At 54.8% G+C, this 20,834-nt stretch overlaps 1 protein-coding gene across 1 annotated transcript in view; it reads right to left on the bottom strand.

Annotated features, from left to right (window-relative positions):
* The window catches only part of DSCAML1 (DS cell adhesion molecule like 1), a 339,900-nt gene that overhangs the window by 62,492 nt on the left and 256,574 nt on the right, over positions 1-20,834 (bottom strand). Inside the window, exons 9-11 of the mRNA XM_081799396.1 lie at positions 18,188-18,466; positions 17,671-17,790; positions 16,618-16,794 (exon numbers count right to left, since the gene is read on the bottom strand). Of these exons, the coding sequence (XP_081655522.1) occupies positions 16,618-16,794; positions 17,671-17,790; positions 18,188-18,466 (576 nt within the window). The remainder of the gene's footprint in view (positions 1-16,617; positions 16,795-17,670; positions 17,791-18,187; positions 18,467-20,834) is intronic.

Raw genomic sequence — 20,834 nt, 5'->3', positions numbered from 1 at the left:
ATCTATACGTGTCAGTCCCACCCGGGGAATCTTCCCAATCACCTTTGTTTAAAGAGACAGACATGGGGGCAACCAGAGACAATGGGGCCTCCAGGGATCCCACTTTGTCCTTTAGCTCTGAGTAACAACCACACTTGGGGCCTGGGGTGGGTTCCCTTCCCTACTGTTATTGCAATGAGCATCATGCAACACAACCCAATGCTGTCCTCATAGCCTCAAAGCTCAGAGCATGTTCAGGGGAGCCCATCTCAGAAGAAGAGCCTGCTTCTGTGGCTTCTCACCAGCTTGAAGGGATTGGGGGCCAGGCAGGCGTGGGTTCTACTTGTGTCTTCACCAGCTATGTAGGCTTCAACACACTCCAGTCAACTTCTGTGAGCCTCAGGCTCATCACCTGTGATATGAAGACAGGATACCTCCACCCACAGAGTCGCTATGGGGGCAAATAGGGACCCGAGGGCTCTCCTGCCCTGCTCCTGGTCCACAAAAAGCACCAGATAAGCACATGCCCTCCTTATGATGTGACCTGCCAGGCTATTCCACAGAATCCCAGAGCCCTAGAGTTGGAGAGCCCAGATAATGTTCAATATGGCAGTTATGAGCCACATGGGCTACGGGGCGCTTGAAACGTAGCCTCTGCAGGACTGAGATGTGCTGTAAGACGGTAGACGCACACTGGGCTTCAAACACATAGGAAGAAAACAATAAGGTAAAATGTATCATTAATAATTTTGCATTGGTTACATGTTAATATTTTAGATACATTGAGTTAAATAAAATATGGTTGACCCTTGAATAACATGGATTTGAACTGCATGGGTTCACTTATATGCGGATTTAAAAAAATAAGTACTGTGAGACTGTAAGAATCAGACCCCATTCCACCTTCCCGCCCCCACCCATGGTGGGAGAGGACCCCTCCTCACACTGAGTTCTGCAGAGGAGCACCTCACAGACCCCATCACTGGCCTGCTTGGGCAGTTGTGCAAGAGAGCTCCCCATCTCCTCTGTCCAGCCAGCCCCCGGCTCCCCTCTGGGGCACCGTGAGGCTCTGACCATTCACAGCACACCCCCCTGTGCCCCTGCCCCCACACCCCTGCATTTCAGTCCTCCAGAACAAATGGAGGCATCTGCAATGCAAAGCCCGACTTGTTGATGTAAAATGTATTTTCTCTTCGTTATGATTTCCCTAAGAACATGTGCTTTTCTTTAGCTGACTTTACTGTAAGACTACAGTAGAGAATACATACAACATACAAAATAGGTGTTAATCGACTGTTAATGTTATCAGTAAGGGTTCTGGTCCACAGTAGGCTATTAGTCGTTAGGTTTTGGGGGAGTCAAAACTTATATTTGGATTTTTTACTGCTTTGGGGGGTGGCACCCCTCCCCCCTGTGTTGTTCAAGGTCAACTGTTTACTATTACAATGAATCTCAGCTGTTTCTTTTTACTTTTTAAACATGCGACAATGAGAAGCGTTCAGATTACCCAGATTACTGGTGTGGCTCGCATTTTGTTTCTGTTGAATGGCAGGGTATGGAGCATCTACCGGCACCCTTCGTTTTACAAATGAAGAAACTGAGGGCACACAGGGAAGCGATCCGCTCACAGGTCCTACTGCTAGTAAACAGCAGGGCATCTGAGAGGCGGTTAGATGGCAGAGGGCAGTGCTTACCACACAGAGCTGCCACCCCGGAGGAGGAAGCTAAGGCAAGGCTGGGAGAACGAGTCCCCAGTTCTTTAGCATTGTAAGCACAAGCTCCAGATGACTCACGAGGGCTGGTTCTGGGCACTCCACTTGATGGAGGACATTAACAAGCTGGAGTGTGACCAGGAAGATGGACACATTTCAAACCGTGCCATTTGAAGAGTGGCCGAAAACCAGGCATCTGTAACTTGCAGGGAGTAAGATAGGGACAAGACACAAGAGTTCTTTGATAAAGGGAGAAGGACAGACCTCCTCTTTGGCCCAAGAAGGAATTTGCTGGTAGTTTTTGCTGTTTAGGGAGAGGGCTGCATTGGGAGGCAGTGAGTTCCTGCACTCAGGAGGGCAATCTCGGGCACTGCAGAAGAGATCCCAGCAGGATTGGGGGACCTTGTCCTTGGGGGTGTCTGGGTCTCTGGAGAGAGGGAAAGATGGTCTGGGAATCTGGCTCAGCATACTCTTCCCCTCGCTTTTAGGAGTCTTGAGCCCTCTGCCCTAGGCAAGAAGGAGAGAACCTGCCTCCTCTCTTCTCTCTGCCCTACCCAGTCTCCCTGCCAATACGAGAACCGAGAACTCTACCCCTGTGCCCCTTCCCCTGACCTGTCCCCGGCCTCCACGAGCCCCAGTGCCCTCCTGTGCCCACAGACTGGGGGCCCCAGCCCTCTCGGCTGCTGTACAGATGGGCTTAACAAGACAGCCCCCCAGAGGGGGGGTCCAGGGTGGCCGCTGCCCCACCCCACCTGCTCTCCTCTTCCCTCCGCCTCCCCTTTGCTTCTTGTTCTGGATCATAAGGTCTCTGTGCTCCACTGAATCACAGTCACAAACATAATTGAACCTGAACCCTCATAGCACCGAGGCTCAGCTGTGCCCCAGAGGGCTTTCTGGGTTGCAGGCAGACTCCCCAAGAATTCCCTAGAGATGTTCATGTTTAGTCACCTACCTATGGGAGCAAAGATACACACACGAAAAGCAGTGATAAAAATACACCCCAGAGTCACAAACACAGTCACCATAACTGCCTGTGCTCTGATGTCTTGACCACAGACTCACACACGGTGTCACATACACATAACATGATGCAATTGTCAGTTGCATGTCAATAACCTGACATGATTGTCTAAGGCACATCTACCCACAGCACCCTCTCTCCAAACACACACACACACACACACACACACGCACTTTTATGATGACCTTTTACTTTGAACTTACCATGTACCACGTGCTGACAGTATTCTAGGACTTTAACTGAATTAACTCATGTGAAGTAGGTCCTGTTCATATTCCCGGCTCCAAAGCCTGGGTCCTGAACGTGTTTCTTGACTAAATTCCACGGCCTCCCTGGGCCTGTGATGCCCATGATGGAGCAGGCAATAAGCTGGATGCTTTGCCTCTTGGCTTATTGCTCAATGATCCCCCCTCAGCAACAACCATGAGAAGTCTTATTATCCCCATTTTTCAAATGAGGAGACCGAGGCTTCCAGAAGGCAGTTCTTCCCTCTCTAAGTCCCTGCTACTGTGGTTGCGGGGGACGGCCACCGCTTGGAGTCTGTCTGTCTGCCGTGCATGCACAGAGTCTCTGGCTTTGGAAAATGGAATTTGGCTGTCACCAAAGAGCTGGGACTTCTCTGTGGTGGGCAGCCCCAGCAGGATGCTCCCAGGGCGGGCATCAGGGACCGTGGCAGCTTTAGGAGCACAGCAGGGGAGGAGAGGAAGGGATTGTACGCACAGGGCTGAGTCCTCTGTGACAAATGCTAATAGCAGCCACATAGGCAACATGATGCTCCAATAGGACACAGGAGGCTTTAATGAGATACAATTTCTCTGCTTTCCTGCAGTGTAATTCAATTAACAGCCAGGAAAACCTAATTTCTTTTTACAAAGAAGGGTGCAGGGGGAGATTCTCTGGGGACTTGGGAACAGGGAAGGGCTGGGCCTAGAGGCATCAAGGAGACCCCTGTAGGCCAGCCGCCTCTTAATACATAGCTCCTTCCAATATGGCCCCTTTAGGTGGAGAGGGTGGCGCATTTCCTTGGGGTCCCGGAGGAAGTCCTGCGTGAACCGAGCCAGTCTTTTTCAAAGCTTTACAGCCCCAGTGCTCGGTATGGTGCCTGGCACTCTGCATGGCCAAATTGGGGCAAGCCTGGTAGAGGCCACAGATGACTCCCTGACACCCCATGTCATCACAGTTGTCCCTCCTATGGGCATTGAGAGGGATCCCTGGCATGGTGCATGCCACATACTGCAGGGTCCTTGTACCCTTGTCTCTGGAGGGGAGACTCCCCAGGGCAGAAGCATCTCTGTTGAGGACTCAGCATATTTGTGGAAAGCTCCCAAGCGCAGGACACCTACCTCTCTTGTTCCCCACCAGTGCCCTGGGTCCACCTTCTTAGGTCCAAGGTTAGACTCACTCCAAGGCAGGGAGGAGCCTTGCTGGGCCTTTGGCGCCCAGGCCACTGCCTTACAGCCATGCAGAAATTTCAGATTTTCTCCTCCTGGTTCCACCGGGGCCTTCTTGGCAGGCGCCGCGGAAAGGAGGAAGGCACCAGGCTGAGCGGATCCCCGCCTCCCCTCGCTCCCGGACCCTCCTGGGGCAGCAAGCCGAGGGGAGAGGAAATCAATTTCAGAAACAAGACAGTTGTCAGAATCTGATGTAACCGGTTCCCGTCTGTGAAATTACTCACAGGCCGGCTCCTGTCACCCCTGAGGTCCTGCCCAGACCAGCTGCTATTTACATTTTAATTTGATGTGAGAGGCTGATAGATTTTTAAAACACCGCGAGACAGCTCGGCTTCCTTGCTCACCCCCAGCATCCACAGACTTCCCGACCAACCCCAGGCTTGGAGATGGGGTTCTGGGGCTCCTAGACGCTGCCATGGGGATAGTCAACTGCATCCATTCGGCCCCTCCCTTGCTCCTCCAGCTGCCTTTCTCTGGGGTCCCACTTCACAGGCTGGGGCAGGGCGGCGGGGGTGGGTCTGCTCCCTGCAGTTTGCATAGCCCGGGAGCATCCTTTGTGAGGAGCTTCTCTTGTTAAGGAGGTGGCCTGGGGTTATTAGCCTCTACATTACCAGTGAGAAGTGGAGGCTCAGAGGGGCTAAGTGGTTTGTCTAAGGTCACACAGCTGGTAAGTGGCAGGAAGGAGACCAAGCCCCAAGTCCCCTAAGTCATCGGCTCCCTTTCCTCTGGTTTCAGTCCAGCCTTCTCCTTCCGCCTGGTTGATTTTTCTCCCACTCTGGGCTTTATCCCAGGAGTGGGGAACTGGGTGGGGATGACGTAGTGCAGATGAGTCCTGGGGGAGTGCGGAAGGAGCCTGGAAACTGGAGTGGGGCTGGGGTGGCAGGGCCAGGAGGCTAGGCGAGGCGGGGCGGGGTGGGGGGCTGGGGGCAGGAGTTAGCTGGCGGTGAGTCAGCCTTCCTCTGTCTCTGTCTCCCTCCCTCTCTTCCGCCTGGTGATTGGAGCTCAGCTGGTGTTTCTGACAAGTCCCCAAGTCACCAGGGAGGGAAGATTCAGTTATGAATACCCAAAGGAGAGGAGCAATGTGTGTGGGAAGGAGAACGTGGAAGAAATAGGATGGGAACGCCACTGGCTGTGGGGAGAGGCCGGATCAAATGTGGAGAAGGCAAGGAATGCTGCATTCCGAAAGGAAGCACGGTGCCCCGCCTCTCCACCCCATTGCTGGGCAGGAGTCTGTGGTCCTCATGGTGCTTTCCACTCCTGAGGGCTGCCTGTGGGCCAGCTCTGTCCCGCATTCTTCTACGTGCATCAGTTCGCTTAATCCCCCAACAACCTCGTTTTGGTTTCCACTTTTCTGATAGGGAAACTGAGGCTTAGAGAAGTAAGCTGCCCAAGGTCACACAGCTAGCAAGTGGCAGAGGCAGGACTTAGCCCAGGTGCCTATGGTTTTTACCCACAATGTGACATGGGCCAGAGCAGCGCAGCGGACAGGGGCGCAGGTAGTCAGGAAGGGGCGCGCAAAGAGCCCAGCTTCTCTGAAGAGAAATGCAGTGAACACTGCGGGGAGAAGATTGGTCTGGGAACCAGGAGACCAAGGGGTTAGGCTATTCTGCTCTCTTAGGTGGGAGGCCTGGGGGGGAGAGGTTTGAGGAGGTCCTCAGGCCTGGCTACAAGTACAAATTACCTGGAAAGTTTAAAAAAAAATCTATGGCACAGTCCCCCTGCCCAGAGGCTCAGATTTAATTGGTCCAGGGTAGGGCTGGTGACAGATTTCCTTAAGAGCCACCCCCACCTGGGTGATTCTCATGTGTGGTCTGGGGGAAGAACTACAGACAGGGCTGAGGACCCTCCTCTTCTACCTCCCATTCTAGTACCTGCCCTCTGGTCCTTCCTCCGCTGCAGGGAGGACCATCTTAAAGCCAATAGGATTGGAAGAAGGGCAGCAAAGTCCTGGGGTTCTTCACTATCTCCAAGGAAGAAGTTCACTTTTTCAGGAAGTCCTTCTGAGAGTCTAACTGAAATCTCTTCAGGATCTGCACGAAGATTTTCGCTATTTAGGATGCTCTGGGCAGGCTAAAACGGTTTTCCGGATGTCCCCCTCTCTGCCCCCTTGGGAGAGGATTTTCCAGGGGACAGCTGATACCCTGAAGGCTCCTGAGAGCTCTACAGACCCACTTGTCAGAGGAGAAGGGAGCCTCCTGGCTCAGAAGCACTTATCTTTTGTTTCTGAAAGGATTACATGTACCCATTTGAGGTGAGTGGGCCCCTCCTTCCCCCAGTGCAGCCGACTCCCCTCCCTCCCCCCAAAGGCTGTGTCTCCTCCTTGTTAACAAGATCGTGACAAGACCGGTAGCCCTGTTTGGCGGAGTGAGATAAGCTTCCACAAAGGGGCATTGTTGGCACGCGGGGCGCTGGGCCCAGGGCGGGGTGGGTGGCAGCTCACCGAGCTCAGCCAGGCAGCAGCTCCAGGCTTCCCCAGGGAAGAGCTGGTTGGAGGGGGCGGGGGGGGGGGTGCCTTCTGGTTTCTGCTTTGTTTTCACTCTTCTTAAAGAGCCAGGGCCATGGTGTTGTTAATTTGATTGCACCCACTTCGGCTTCATGTCTCCCCTGATTAGCCAAGCTCCACCTGAAGCATGAGATGAATTCAAATTGCATGGAAGCAATCAGCTTCACTCTGAGGGGTGCTGGGGAGATGCCTGGGGAGCCGGGGGCCCATGGGATCCTAGCTATCCACTGCTTGTGTCCGGGGCGGGGTGGGGGGGGCACACCTGGTAAGAACACCATGTGAGAGAGTGTGTGTGTGTGTGTGTGTGTGTGTGTGTGTGAAGGGGGTTGGGGTGAGGGTCATGAAGGATGGGATCTTTGAGACTCAGACTGCAGACCTGCTTCTGCTCCAGGGTGGTCCCCTTTGAGACCCTCCCACTCACCAGGCCTTGTTGTCTCCAGCTATAAAATGGGGTCAGTCAGTTCTTCTCTTGGCTGCTTGTCAAGGAGTCCAAGAGCAGACTCAGGGTGTATTCTCAAGGCAGGGTGGGGGACCTGCTTCTCCCCTGCCTCTGGCCCTCTTCTCTCCCCAGAATGTTGGGAAAATGATAGTAATCATAAGAATAGCTAACATGTATCGAATGCTTGTTATCTGCCATGCGCCTTGATTAATGCTTTACATAAATTATCTCATTAAATTCTCCCTTCTCCTCTTCCCCACGACCCGAGAAGGTGGGTGGTGGGTGGTATTTTTATTCCCATTTTAGAGATGAGAGAACACTCTGAAATTACCCTGAACATCAGAATCCTGATGGTAACGCCATCTTTAGTTATTTGGAACGCTCTTCCGGGTCATCACTGGGAACACCCTTGAGCAGGGGTCAGCAGAGTTTTTCTGTAGATAGTAAACATTTTAGACTTTGCAGGCCGTAGGTCCCTGTTAAGATGACTCAGCCCTGCCATTGTAGCTGGAAAGCAGCCCTGGACAGTAAGACGTGAAGAATGGGCGTGGCTGCCTTCCAGCAAAAGTGGCAGTTGGCTATGTTTGGCCTCAGGCCCGGTTTGCTGACCCCCGGCTCTAGAGTTCTGTACACAGGAGTTTCTGGTTAGGAGACTGGTTGCATCCAGACAAGGACAGTTGTAGGGTGTTGGGAGGGATGACATTTCAGCTGTCAGAGTTCTGGAAAGCATGAAGTTATCGAATAAATCACCCAGCGTGGGTATTGTTAGGGGTTGGATTGTGTCTCCCCAAAGACATATGTCAAGTCCTAACCTCTGGTACCTGTGAATGTGACCTTATTTGGAAGTAGGGTCTTTGTCAATGCCATCTTCGCTTACAACTTGATTATATCTTACTGGAGCAGGATGGGCCCCTAATCAATGTGACTGGTGTCCTTAGAGGGGAGATGCTCAGAGGAAAAATGGTGCGAGGACGCACAGGGAGAAGCATGTGAGGTAGAGGCAGAGACCGGAGCGGGGCACCTACCCCCCAAGGACAGCTGGGAGCCACCTGAAGAGGGAAGCATGCTCCCCTAGAGCCTGCACACAGAGCACAGCCCTGCTGACTTCTGCATTTTGCACGTCTAGCCTCCCAGCATGGGGGGAGAATGCATTTCTGGGTTTTTAAGCCATCTGGTCTGTGGTGCTTTGTTACAGAGGTCCCTGGAAAGTAATACAGGGATCCAGGGTGTGAGAGAGATCTTTGTGCCAAGTGGCAGGGAGGACTGCTCCCTGCTTTCCTGCATGGAGCTGGAGGGGCTTCCTGAGGTGGGACATGGTGTGGGCTTTGTTCTGTCCGTGCCATGGGGAGTCCACTCCCTGTTACACTCCCACCCCACGCACAGGCTGGTGTGCCAGGGCCACACGTACTAGACCCCTCCCGCCAACACCAGGGATAGGCGCTCGGTGAGTGCTCCATGACTCCTGAATGATGAATGAACGGCGGAAGGCCTGGACATGAGCAAACATGAGCAGGACAGAATCTTCAGAATCTCAATCCCACCATGTCTTGAGGCTCAGTAGGCCTGAGAGGCCAGATGGAAGCCTGGTGCTCCCACGCTGGAATTCCCAAGGGCTGGGCAGGGATTGGGGGCCAGGGTTTGGGGGGATTCTCCAGTCTGCCCACCAGGCTCATCTTTTCTGGCCCAGGACAGGACACCTGCCAGCTACACAATGACTCGTGAGTCACCCATGGGGCGCGGGGATTGTGTCTGGGTGAGCATGCCGCTCTAGGTAGAAATCTTGGCAGAGTATCAGCTAGTATCCAGCTGCCTCAGAGCGCCCCGTCATCCCACCTGGACCTGGCCAAAGCGAACACACCATCTCTGCATCCTCATCGACTGCATTTCTACTGGTGGCCCCATGGTGCTGCTCATCTCGGCTTCAAGCCTTGGCTCTCCCAGCTCCGAGTCCAACCCGTCGTCAATGCCTAGTGCTTGTTCTTTCATAATGACCCTTAGAGTCCCCCTTTCTCTCCATTCCCTGCTCACGATCCTAGTATCACGTGCAGACTTCCGTGCCACTATTTCCACAAGCTCTCTCCCTCATCCCGGGCCGCCACCCTCTCGTTAGAGGTTCTCCTCATGGCCTCCCACACAGCTTCCTACCCCAGGGCCTTTGCTCATGCTATTCCTTCCGACACCTCTTCTTTGAGGCTCAAGTCCCACTCCTCTAGAAAGCTCTGTGTGATCATGTCCGTCCACACTGGGTTTTTCCTTCCCTGACCTAACATTTGTAGAGCCAGACGCCTTAGCACGGAGTCTTGCCTTGTTTCCTGAAGGTTGGTTCCAGCTTCCTCGCTAGTCTGTAAGTCCCTGGGGGGCCAGAGTGGGGATTTAATCAGAAAGTGCCTGTTTACTGCTTGACTGATCTAACAATCTGTTCTGCCCCTACCATCCAGAGAGGCTCCGGTCATAACTGGGGGAGCAGATCTGGGCTCCTAACTTAGGGCAGGGTTTGGAGGCACTGCTTCTGCTCCTTGCTTGCCTGAATATTCTCATCCAGCAAAGTGAGCCACCCAGTGAGAACCCCAGCTCCCTTGTGTCTCAAAATGTTGACTGCGCCTTTTCCTTGATTAGCATGTAGGATGCACAAAATTCTGTTCTTCATTAGATCCGCTGGGGCTGAACATAAGGAAGGCCTTGAAGGACACCTTAGCGCCCAGAGCCATCTGGATGCTCTCCTGTGCTCGTGGTCACGGGGACTGCCTGCCACCACCGCCTAAAGCCTCTAGCAAGGAGATAAGGACCCCAGTGAGCCTGGGGACAAGACGTCTCCGGGTGCAAGGACTTTCAGACTGGGAGTGGGGGGTCGCACGGGCAGGGCCATTCCTGCTGTCCCTTCCATAAAACCCTCCTCTGCTTGTCTGGGGACCTGGCTTGTCATGGTGAGGAGAAGAGGAGAAGAGGAGAAGAGGGGCCAGGGAAGGGGGCTGTTCCACATGGAGACTTTCATTCTACCTCGAAACCTTGTACAAAGGACCGTTTTGGGGCTCGGTTTGGCATGTGATGTGACATGCTCCAAAGACACTGGTGGCCTCTTGAGGTCAGTAAGGCGCCCATGTGTCTTTGGTTCAGGTTTGTCTTTATCTCTAACCCCCCGAAACCCCGAGGGCCCTGGCTTCTGAAAGCAAGATCCTGGAACTGGTACTGCGTGCCCTGCCTGGTCTCCATCAGCACAGCAGAAGGTGGCCCGTCTGTCAAGCTCTGTTCCTGTCTTCGGGGCTGAGGGAAGGGGACAGGGGTTGGGACTTCTCTTAGCAGAGGAGTAAACTGAGTCCGGGGAGACGAAGTGACTGGCCCCAGTTTACTCAGCGTGTAGTGGGGGACACTGAGACAAGAGATCAGGACTCCCATCTCCCTGTGTGGGACCTTCCTGTCCCCTAAGCCATCTATTCATTTTGGTGTCCCTGGGTCCTGCACAGGGTGGGGAGAGCAGGACGGAGCCTGGCCTGGAGACAGGAGATGTCCAGCCTCGTTTCTCGCCTGTTTGATGAAGCAGGAGACAAAGTGCTGCTCCTTATTCTATGAAGTCTGAAAATCAATAAGGCCAAAGAGCCAGCTGGATAATCATTGCCATGGAAATCATGGCAATGGTTCATTCCCCGCCCCCCCCCCCTTTACTGGATGCCAGGCCCCAGGCTTGCAGAGACTTCAGGCTTGGCACAGACCAGGGTGGGCCTCCCTCAGCTGCCCTGAGGCTGGGCAGGTGAGGCTGATTGATGACCAGCACCGGGGGGGGGGGTGGGTAAGTACTGTGGTTAAACTCCCCGGCTATGGCAGGGCCAGCGTCAGCCCCAGACCGGTGTGACTCGGAGGCCAAGTATCGTCCTGCTCTGCTGCCTGCCTCCTCCCCTGACCGCAGATCCAACAGAGGGGCCGTCCCACCCATCCCTCAGCCCATCAGGGAGGCTCATAAGGACAGAGGGGAGCACCGAGGGGGTGACCCGTGACGCCATGTAGGACTGGACCAGACCTAGGAGCTGGGTTCAGTCGGCCTGTTGTCCCCAGTGAGGCAGGCCAGAGTGGGCAGAGGCCTCGGCCGAGCTGGGTGCCAGAGGCAGGCATTCCCACAGAGGGAAGGGAAAACCAGCCCAGCCTTTAAGGAGCTCCAGTCTGGTGAGGAGATAGGCCCTACACAGGGACCACAGAAGAAAACCTTGGGCCAGTTGCTTGGCTTCTTCATGCCTGTTTCTTCTTGTGTGCGGAGACAGCTCTTATGAGTATGTGTGTGGGCATCCCAATCCACACATCCAGCCTCCTTCTGCATGCCCTGAAAATGCAGGGTTCTTAGGTCGAGGGGTCATGCTGGTGGTGGGGCTCATCCTTGGGAGGACAGATTGGGGAAGACACTGCGGAAGATCCTAGAGGTCGGCTTGGGGCATTTGGGCAGGGAATCCCCTGGGCACCTGGAACATGGTCTAGAAAGGGGGTTGTGAGCTCTGCGTAGCCATTTCCTTTGGCCATAGACTCCTTGCCCTTTGGGAGGGGCAGGGGCTGATGAAGGCAGAAGCAGCCCTCTAGAGGAGGAACCCCAGTCACTGGGTGTAAGGGAGCTGCTGCTTCTGCCTGACAAGCAAGAATTTCCTTTGGGCAAATTTGAAATTAGGACCATCTTGGGTCACGGGATACACGGTTGTCTTTCCAAGGCTTTGTATCCTGCCCTCTGTACAGCAGACCTTGTCTACCCAGGCCTGGGACTTCTCTCCCTAGTGTGGGCCCCTCCACTCCTCCAGACCCCCCTTGGCTCCATCCTCCTGCCTCCTGCCTTCCAGCGACTCTGCAGCTGGGTGTGTGCTTGTGGAGGGCTCTTGGATCTGGCTTTAATTGGTCTGACATTTTGCTAAACAAACAAATCAAAACTCAGACCAAACAAAGAGCCCTTATGGGTTTAATTGGCCATGGGTTCTGCCTTGGCCCAATCACTGGAGCCTTTACAAAGTGGAGGAGAGTCTTGGGGGATATAACAGAACCTGTCTAATCAGGTAACCTGCGGCACAAGAGGGCCTCTGAGTCCAGGGAGGCACATCCAGGGATGGCGACATCAAAACACAGCCAGCCCCTTGCACCCCAGACTGAGCAGCCTGGCTCTTTACCTGCCTCTCCATAAAACATTCTTTTTGAAGATGGTTTATTTATTTTTTCCTATCTGCCGGTTGGAGGAGGGATTGCTTTCTCCCCCTTTTGGTCATCTCTCTCTCTCTCTTTTTTTTTTTTTTTCATTTTAAAAGGGAGATAAAAGGTAGCTGGATGTGGTATTTTCTTTTGTTAATTATATTTATTTTCAACCAAGTTCTGGGAGGAGGTCTGACATCCTGAAAGGACCATGCGCACTGCTAGAACCATAGATTGTTTGAGCTGGAAAGGACCTTGGGATCAGTTAGTGACCAGATTCTAGCGCAGGCCTCTTATTGTTCAGATGAGAACCCCGAGGCCCAGAGAAGGGAAGGGACGGCTCTTGAATACGTGGCTGGTGAGTCACGGAGCCAGGATCAGCATCTTCTGACTCTGGGTCTTTGCACTTCCTACCAAACCATGAGTGCACAGAGGCGAGTTCTGGTCTCAGCTGGGACTCTATCACCCATTGACCTTGATCCAGTGCTGTACCTTCTTTAGGAAGGAGCTCTTGCCTGCTGACCTCACAGGCCAGGCATAGGAAGAACTCTATAAACTATGATGCGCAGGCCTGCGACAGCGGCAAGGCTGGGCTATGAGCTCAGGTGATCGCAGGCTCAGCTCACACCAATACTCTGGGGGTCAGGGAGCCATCGGGGCCAGTTGGGCCTGGTTGGTTGCCAACAATGGTCACTGGAATTCTGACTCCCATCAGACCCCTGGGCTCCTGGAACTCTGGTTTGCTGCCTGGTATCAAAAGTCAATGCTACGTAGAAAGAAAGTGTTTAGCTTCCAAAGTCCACGAGCACTCGAACTTTCATTTTCCCTGTCCATCCTCCCTTCAGTCTCCACCTGACGCCTAAGCTCCCAGCTCGCCAGATGACACTCGTGGACTGCCCTGCCTCCACATCCTTGCTGTGCTTTTTCCTCCGGGATGGAATGACATCTGTCGGTATTGGTTCCTGCCAGAATCCTTGTGTTCGTCAAGGCCCACTTAAGACTATTGCCTTTGTGGAGATCTTCTTGTCACTTCCTCATTCACCCCAAAGTTAAAATTGACTTCTCCTTCCCCGATTCTCTTCGTACACCTTGTTTGTAGCCTTGTAAGGTACTTGTCATTTTGTGCATGATAGTTGTTTGGGGTCTGTGTCTACCTCCTCCTCAAGATTCTAAATTCCCTGAAAACAGCAACTCTGTCTTACTCATCACTAGCTATTCAGCCTCTAAAACAAATGATTACTATCAATTATTGCATGATATTGGGTGCCACATATTGTATTAATTGCTATAAGTGCATGTCTCATTTAAACCTTTCTGATGAGTAAAAGGTATTCTAATCCCAAACTTATCGAGGAGGAATTTGGGGCTTGCAGAGATCACCATCCAAGACTTCACAGCTATCAAGTGGCAGAGCTGGGATTTGAACCCAGGCCTGTCCGGTTCTAAAGTCTATGTTCTTAGTCATGGAGTTTAGTCGACCTATTTAGTGAGTGCTCAGTGAAGATCTACTGAGTTATCATTGGAAACCATAGGGGTCAATGGTGTAAACACTCCCCAAGAGAAGCCAACCACAAATGTCCGGTTTGACACTTGGATGCTTTTTATGATGTATGTCCCTTTGATGTCTTTACTTCCTTTTTTCTGTTTGGCTAAAGTAGGGGTTAGGGTCAGTTTGCCTTCTGAGAGTTCACAAAAGTATGAGGTCTGACAGGGTGGCGCCATCTTGGGTCAACATTTCCGGGAGTGTGCATTGATGCAAGCCTTGAAATTGGCTTTGAGGTCTGGAAATGGCAGGTCTTCCTGTGGCCAGCTCTGCAAGTGGGTGAGGGGAGCGTTGTTGGTGAGTGTTTGAGATGGATTAAGGGATGGCTAGGAATGGCGCGCCTCCAGCAGTCTGATGGGTGACGCACGCACCCGGGTCCTGAAGGTTCTTCCCCACCTTCCTGTGCCCTTCCAACTGAAGTCAGAGTGGGGAAATGGGAGAAGGCCGAGGGTGAATGAAGGCGGAAAGGGCAGAGCAGCAATGGGGGGTGGGGGGACGTGCAAGGGGAGCAGCCGGGGGTCGGTTACTAGAGCAGTATGTCTATGTAAATACATCAGGAGGCAGAGGGGAAGAAGCTCCCAAAGAAAACTGGGAGCCCCCATGCCCCACCCCAGTGCCCACTCCCACCTCCTGTCCACCGTCATGGGAGCTTCTTCTGGCTGCTGGATACTGTGTAGCCTGATTCGGGCGGCTGCAGAAGGGCCGTCAGACCCTCCGACCCCAGAGAGAGGCCGTGCCATGCTCAGCCCTTCCGTTCCGGCTGCCCTCGGGCCTCCAATGCCCCTGGCCCTGCTCCTCCTGTCCTGCTGCCATTCGGGGGGGTGGCACGGGGCCCCTAGCCTGGCTGGGCAGGTCACCGGGGAGCATGGGGCTGGAATGCAAGGGGGCGTTTGCCCCAAAATGTGTCAGGAAAAGGCCATCTAAGGAGCACACACGTGTGAGGCGGCGTGAGAGAGCTCAGCTGGAAGACAGCCCGGGGCTGAGGGTGGTGGCTGGGTGGAGGCCCTGTGAGGAGGTGCTGAGAGACACCGAGTCCCAGGCGCCGGGGAGGGGGGTGCGGTGAGCGGGAGAATAGGACCCGAGGTGTTCGTGAGACGGAGCAGATGTGAGAAAGGCGTGTGCGCGTGTGCCTTGCTGTGGAAGGAAGCAAAGGAGAGTGACAAGGTGGCTGAAAATAGGACGAGGGCGAGGGGAGGAAGGAACGAGGTCCAGATTCTGCCCACAGGTGATGGGGGTGGCAAGAAGCTCTTCAGGAAGAGTGGGCCAGGCGTTGACACCACCGTGGGGGGGTGTGTGTGTGTGTGTTGCACACGCTCACAAGGCTGCCCTGAATTTACAAAATGGGCTTCCTCTGAGTGTCTCTGGGTGCTGTGTGGCCACTGCTGGGCGGACAGCACAGGAAAAATGCAGGGCCCGAGAGGTGACGTGACTTGCCCCGGGTCCCTCCAGGACATCAGGGACAGCCTGCTGGGAACTGAGGCTCCTCACAGAGCCCACCTCCTGACCCCCGGATTACCCATCGCCCATGTCCCCCCCCCCCATCCCACAAACCGGGTGCCACAAAGCCACAGCCACGCTTGTGTGGTGGAATCCCCTAGCTTCGAGGAGAAAGAGCAAAGAACAAAAAGGAAAAAAAAAAGCCTAAGGGTTTGGGCTCATCCCTGCTGCTGACAGTGGGGAGGTAAGGATCAAATTCCAGGGATGGTTCCACGAGGGGCCTGCTATTCCTCTCACCTCACGCAGGCAGAATTAGCGAAGTTCTCCCCGGCTGAGGGATGTAGATTGATTGCCTGGTTTTATTAAGGACAAAGTGCTTTTTGATAGTGTGAGGGAAGCAGCTCCCCAGGGTGGGGATTCCGGCGCCTGGAGCTCCCCGAGCATCGATCGCCGGGGCTTCCCTGTCTTGTGCTGAGCTGAACGCGGGCTTTGGCGAGCGATAAAGAAGCTCTGATTCTTCGAGGAGGGACCCCACACCGGGCACTGCCCTCGGCGGTCATTCCCACACCGACCCTGCAGGGACTGATGGTACCAGTAGCAAAACTGGTAAGCCTCTGATGGCTGACTGGGTGCCAGTTACCACAATGGCCGCTTTCTACATATTATCGGACTCACTCTTGACACAGAACAGAGCAGGTAAGGCTCTATTATGACTTTCATTTTCTCTGTCGGGGAAATGAGGTATGTACGGCGAGGCCAAGCAAACTCATCAAGGTCACAATAATTACAACATGGTGCCCAGATTCCCACTTGGCTAACACACAGGCTCTCACCACTGTCCTGCATGGCCCATGGTCCGTTTCTGGACACAGGGTCAGATGGGCACGATTTCCCGGGGGGCCCATTATACAGACCCCAGGACTCTAAAGGGATAGGCTTATCTGGCAGGAATATCTGCGTGTGACTCAAGAGAATTCAGGGATATTCTGGGCTTCTGAGGCCATGAGGCCAGCTCTGTGTCTGGGATTTAGAAGCCACAGACTGAGCACTGAGTGATGAGGTTCGTTGTTCTTTTAGCTTTCCTAAAATATCTCCCCCTTTCCCGTGATCAGTTCCTGTGTTACTCAAGCAGTGTGGTGGGGAGGGTGGGCTGGCAACGAACCTCCAGCACAGGGAAGAAGCTGGAGCCTAGACAGGTGAGGTGACTTGGCCAAGGTCACGGGGGTCTGAGTCCCCCACCTGAGGGTCCCGAGTGCACCTCTGACCAGGAGCCCTCCCTGCTTCCCACTCACTGATAGGACAGTGGCCGCTGCGTGAGTGTGGAGACGGGCCCTGGCCTATGGTCGGAGGGCTAGGGGTGCCGCGTGCGGGCAGGACTCACTCTTGACGGTGAGGAACATGGACTTGCTGATGTCGGTGCCCACGCCGTTGCTGGCCTGGCAGAGGTAGTAGCCCATGTCCTCTTCCAGGACGTGGCGGATCAGCAGCGAGCTGTTGGCCAGGATCTGGGTGCGGCCGGTGAGGGGTACCGGATGGTACTGCTGTGGGCTCCCGCTCCCTGGAAGGAGGCGGCCGTTAGGGGGCCGGCGCCCAGGCTAGCACGCGAGCTGGGTCAGGTGGGACTGCTCCAAGGGACGCCCTGATGGCCTTCTCTTGCTGATCTAGGGCTATCTTGTAGCACTCCCAAAGTACTCCTCTGGGCGACCAGAAGAGCCTCACAGAGGTCTGGCCCTGCCCCAGCTCTCAGGTGAGGGGCTGGAGTTGGGGACCTCAGCTCAAAGCCCGCCTTGGCACTGAGCCTCAGGGCTGAACTTGGAGACGAAGAGTTGTCTTCAGGCCACTTGGCCACAGGCAAAGGCAAGATGGAACCCTAAAATGACAGCTGCCTGGTCCTGGACAGCCAGGCCTGGGAAAGAGGCCAGCCATCCTCCAAGGGGGCTTTGTGGTCCCCTCCCCATTCCCCCAGTGTCAGTGATGGGCATGGCTTTATGACAAGAGCTTGGCATGGGATTTAGATACCAAACATATCCTTGGGATGCTGTTAGGCTCCAAGAAGGACCACAATCCCAGAATAGGTTGATTGGTGATGAGCAGGGGCCAAGGAGGTTCTGGAACCCCAAGCGGGGTGGGGAGGGCTGGGGAAAACAGATATACACTGAGTTCTAGGGCTGGACGGGGGAGGGGAGAGGTCAATCTGTGGGGTCTAGAGGAAATCTGGAGTCAGCATGATAGCTGTCCCCAGTCGGCAGACCCCTGAGGGTGGCTGAGAACAATCTCCAGAGCGAGTACAGTCCGGGGTCCCCTGAAAGCTTAGAACCGAGGGCTCCCACCCAGGGCTAGGAGTTGTGTGTAGGAAAACAGGCCCAAGCCCCATCAGCTTCCTTCTCCCCACTCCCTGACCGTGCTCGGAGATGCTGGCTGGCCAGGGGCTCACCCTTGGCATGCTTCCACATGACCTTGGGCGGGGGGTAGCCATCCACTGAGCAGTTGAGCACGCCAGCTTTGCCGTAGATGCCGTCCTGGTTGTTGGGCTGCACCACAAATCGCGGGGGCACTGCGGGAAGAGGGAAGGTAGGGAGAAACCGATCATCTGTCTCGAACAGCTCTTCTGTGGTCTCTAACCTTCCATTCTGTGCCAGCCCCGCCTGGACCATGATCAAGTTCGGAAGAGGCAGCTGTGAAACTCAAGATGCTGAGGGCCTTTGCTGAGGACTGGGAGTCCCGCGTCCCAGCTCTGAGTCTGCCGATGGCTAACCGAACAGGGCTCTTTCCCTCTCAGGGCCTCTGTGTCCGGGCCCGGAAAGTAAGAGATTTGAACTTCTTGATCTTATTTAAGGCCCCCGCCGGAGCCAACATTCCCGCAGCCTGCGACTCAAACCCCAAGTCTAGAGAGGCTGTTAGCAGCAGACAGAGCTGGGCCCTCGCTCGCCCGCCCCGGCCCCTCTGCTCACCACGCACGATGAGCTGGCGCTCCCGGCTCACGGTGGCCGCCGCGTTGCTGGCGATGCACGTGTAATTGCCGTTGTGCTTGAGGGAGACGCTGGAGATCTGCAGGGAGCTCATGAATTCCTTGCTCTCGATGGTCACGCCCGAGCCTGAGATGATCACCTGTCCGTCCTTCCTCCAGGTGATGCGGATGGGCATGTCCCCCGAGGACACCACGCAGGGGATATAGAGCAGTTGGCCGATGGAGGCGGGTGGGAACTCAAAGGGCTGGATTAGAGGGGGCACTGGGAAGGCAAGGGGAGTGCTGTTGTCAGGCCCCCCATGCGCCCCAGCCTGGCCAGCAGCAACTGCCTCATTGCCTCACCTCCCGGCCCCTCCTGCCCCTGGGGGTGTAAGTAGAGTTCCCCAGGGCACCAGTGCCTTGTCCTATACATGCAGAATGTCTTGGGGTGCCACTGGCCCTTAGCTCTCATCCCCTTGCCCACCCAGGCCTGGACCCACTGTCTCTGTGTAGGGCGTTGGCTCGCCTGCCTTAATCCTGCCCCTCAGATTTGTCCCGGTGATGATGTATGTGCTTCTTGATTCCCATCTGCCTGCAGACACTGCTTGGCGTTCGCCCCGCTCCCCTGCTGCTTCTCGATGGCCCCATGTCACTTTCTCATCACAAAGATACATCAGCTCTCTGGGGCCTCGGATTGACAGGGCTGCTGGGCCCCAGATGTTGGGCGTGGGGGAGAAGGTGGGCCTGAGACTGTCCCCAGCTCATGCCCCACAGCTCTGCCTCTAAAAGCCAGAATGCTGTCCCCTGGTCTCCTCCTGCAGTGGTCCCATCACCCACACCAGCCCTGTCCATTGTCATCAAGTGTTAGCACACTGAATCTCCTCCCCCCAATAATGTGATGTAGCTTAACCGTCTCCAGTTGAGGCTCAGAATGGAGAAGTCACTTGCCCTCGGTCATCTAGCTCCTAAGAGGTGACAGTGGGATTAGAGACCTGGTGTCCCTGCTCTCAGGGTCCTCGCTGCCCAGGTGCCTCTCTGAGAAAGCCCCAGACATGCCCAGCCCAATGGCTCTTTTGTCTCATCAGTGAGCTCCCCTTGGGTAGCAGGGTGGAGCAGAGAGGGGGCCCTGTCCTTTATGAGACAACCAGTTTGCCAGCCTCCCTCCACCCAGAGATCCAGCGTGCCTCACAGTCCACATCTTGGTCCCTGGGGGGCTTGTCTGGAGCCTGAGCCTCTGTGAGAGGGATCCTCCTTTCTCAGTTCTGGCTAAGGCATCAGCCATTATCTTTATGATAACTCAATTAGGCCACAGCGACTTCCCCAGCAAGTGGGGGGAGAAGAGAGAGAAGGAGACAGACAATTAGCTTAACAAGGATGAGCACCCAGTAGATGAGATCTCCTTTCTGCAATCAAATAATTAAATTACAAGGCTGTCCACAGTCCTCTGGCCTTCTCCCAGGCTCCAGCATCCCGCCCCCCTGGGAAGCCTGCCGCTTTCCACCCTAGGCCCACCCACAGTGGCCACCAACAGAGGTGAGCCCTGGGGGGAGAGGATGGTGGCATCCTATGCATGCCCAAGGCCCTCTCTGCACCCCAAGGATTTTCGGGGCTCAGCAGGGAGCTTCCCCAGCGGAGTGGTAGGGTGTGGGCATAGAATAACCCACTGGCAGCCCTTTGGATCCCTCGGAAAGTTCTTGATCAAGAGCCTAGGTCCAGAGGAAGTGACATTTAGGAGGGATGGGATGAGAGCCATACCCTTCAGCAGGGTGTTTAACTGACCTTCCCAGTGTCCTCTCCCACCTTACTCTCCATCCTGCCACAGGGGCTCCATCAATGTACCACGACCACCCAACGCTCCAAGTCTTAGCCCGTGTCTTGGTGAACACAGCTGGGCATTTGTCCTTCCTATTCCCATCATGTGTGCTCCACCAAGGGCCCAAATCTAGGTCCAAAGTCCAGCCAGGTTTTCTGGGGCTCTGGTCATTATCTGGATCTCCCCATCCCTATCTCTGGCTGCCTATTGCCCGGGTTAGGGCCTTGCCCCAGTATTCTGGGTGGTTTGCTGGGCCTTGGGGATCTCCATATGAGATTTCTCTGGAACCCTGACTCTAGTGATGGCCCCATGCCTATTGTTGAGATTTCCCAGAGGTCCCTCTGTTGGGCTCTGCCGATCTCCCACCCCGCCCCTGGCTTGTTTGGATGGGACCAAGGCTTCCGGCCTCCTTGGACTTTTTGAGGGAACTGTTGCAGAGACCCAGACCTGCCTCTAGTTTGTTTCTCTAGGCCAAACAGAACCAGGCCTGATCCAGTTCTCCTTCCCACAGAGGCCCAAAGCTAGAGCCCGCAGGCCCCATGGGAAATGCCTCTTTGTCCACTCAGAGCCTGCTCCCGTATTACCTCTTCCGTGAGGCCTGCCCTTGTCCCACCACACCTGTGCACACCTTCATCATGGCACCGATCACAGGGCAGGAGGGTGGCCGTTTGCATTACCGCCTTCCACAGGAGTCTGGGAGCTCCTTTAGGGCAGTAACTAGGACTTATTTACCTGGCAAATTGCAGGAGCCCAATAAATGCCTGGCGGGTGAGTCAATGAATGAACGTATGCTCAGATATTATTTCCTGGATTGACTTAGAAGTTTAACGGTCACGGG

Source organism: Leptonychotes weddellii, chromosome 11, assembly GCF_054177405.1.
Source record: "Leptonychotes weddellii isolate Sample4059 chromosome 11, ASM5417740v2, whole genome shotgun sequence".
Taxonomy (NCBI): Eukaryota; Metazoa; Chordata; class Mammalia; order Carnivora; family Phocidae; genus Leptonychotes; species Leptonychotes weddellii.
Note: the sequence above shows the minus strand (reverse complement) of the source record. Positions and strands in the feature narration are given on the sequence as shown.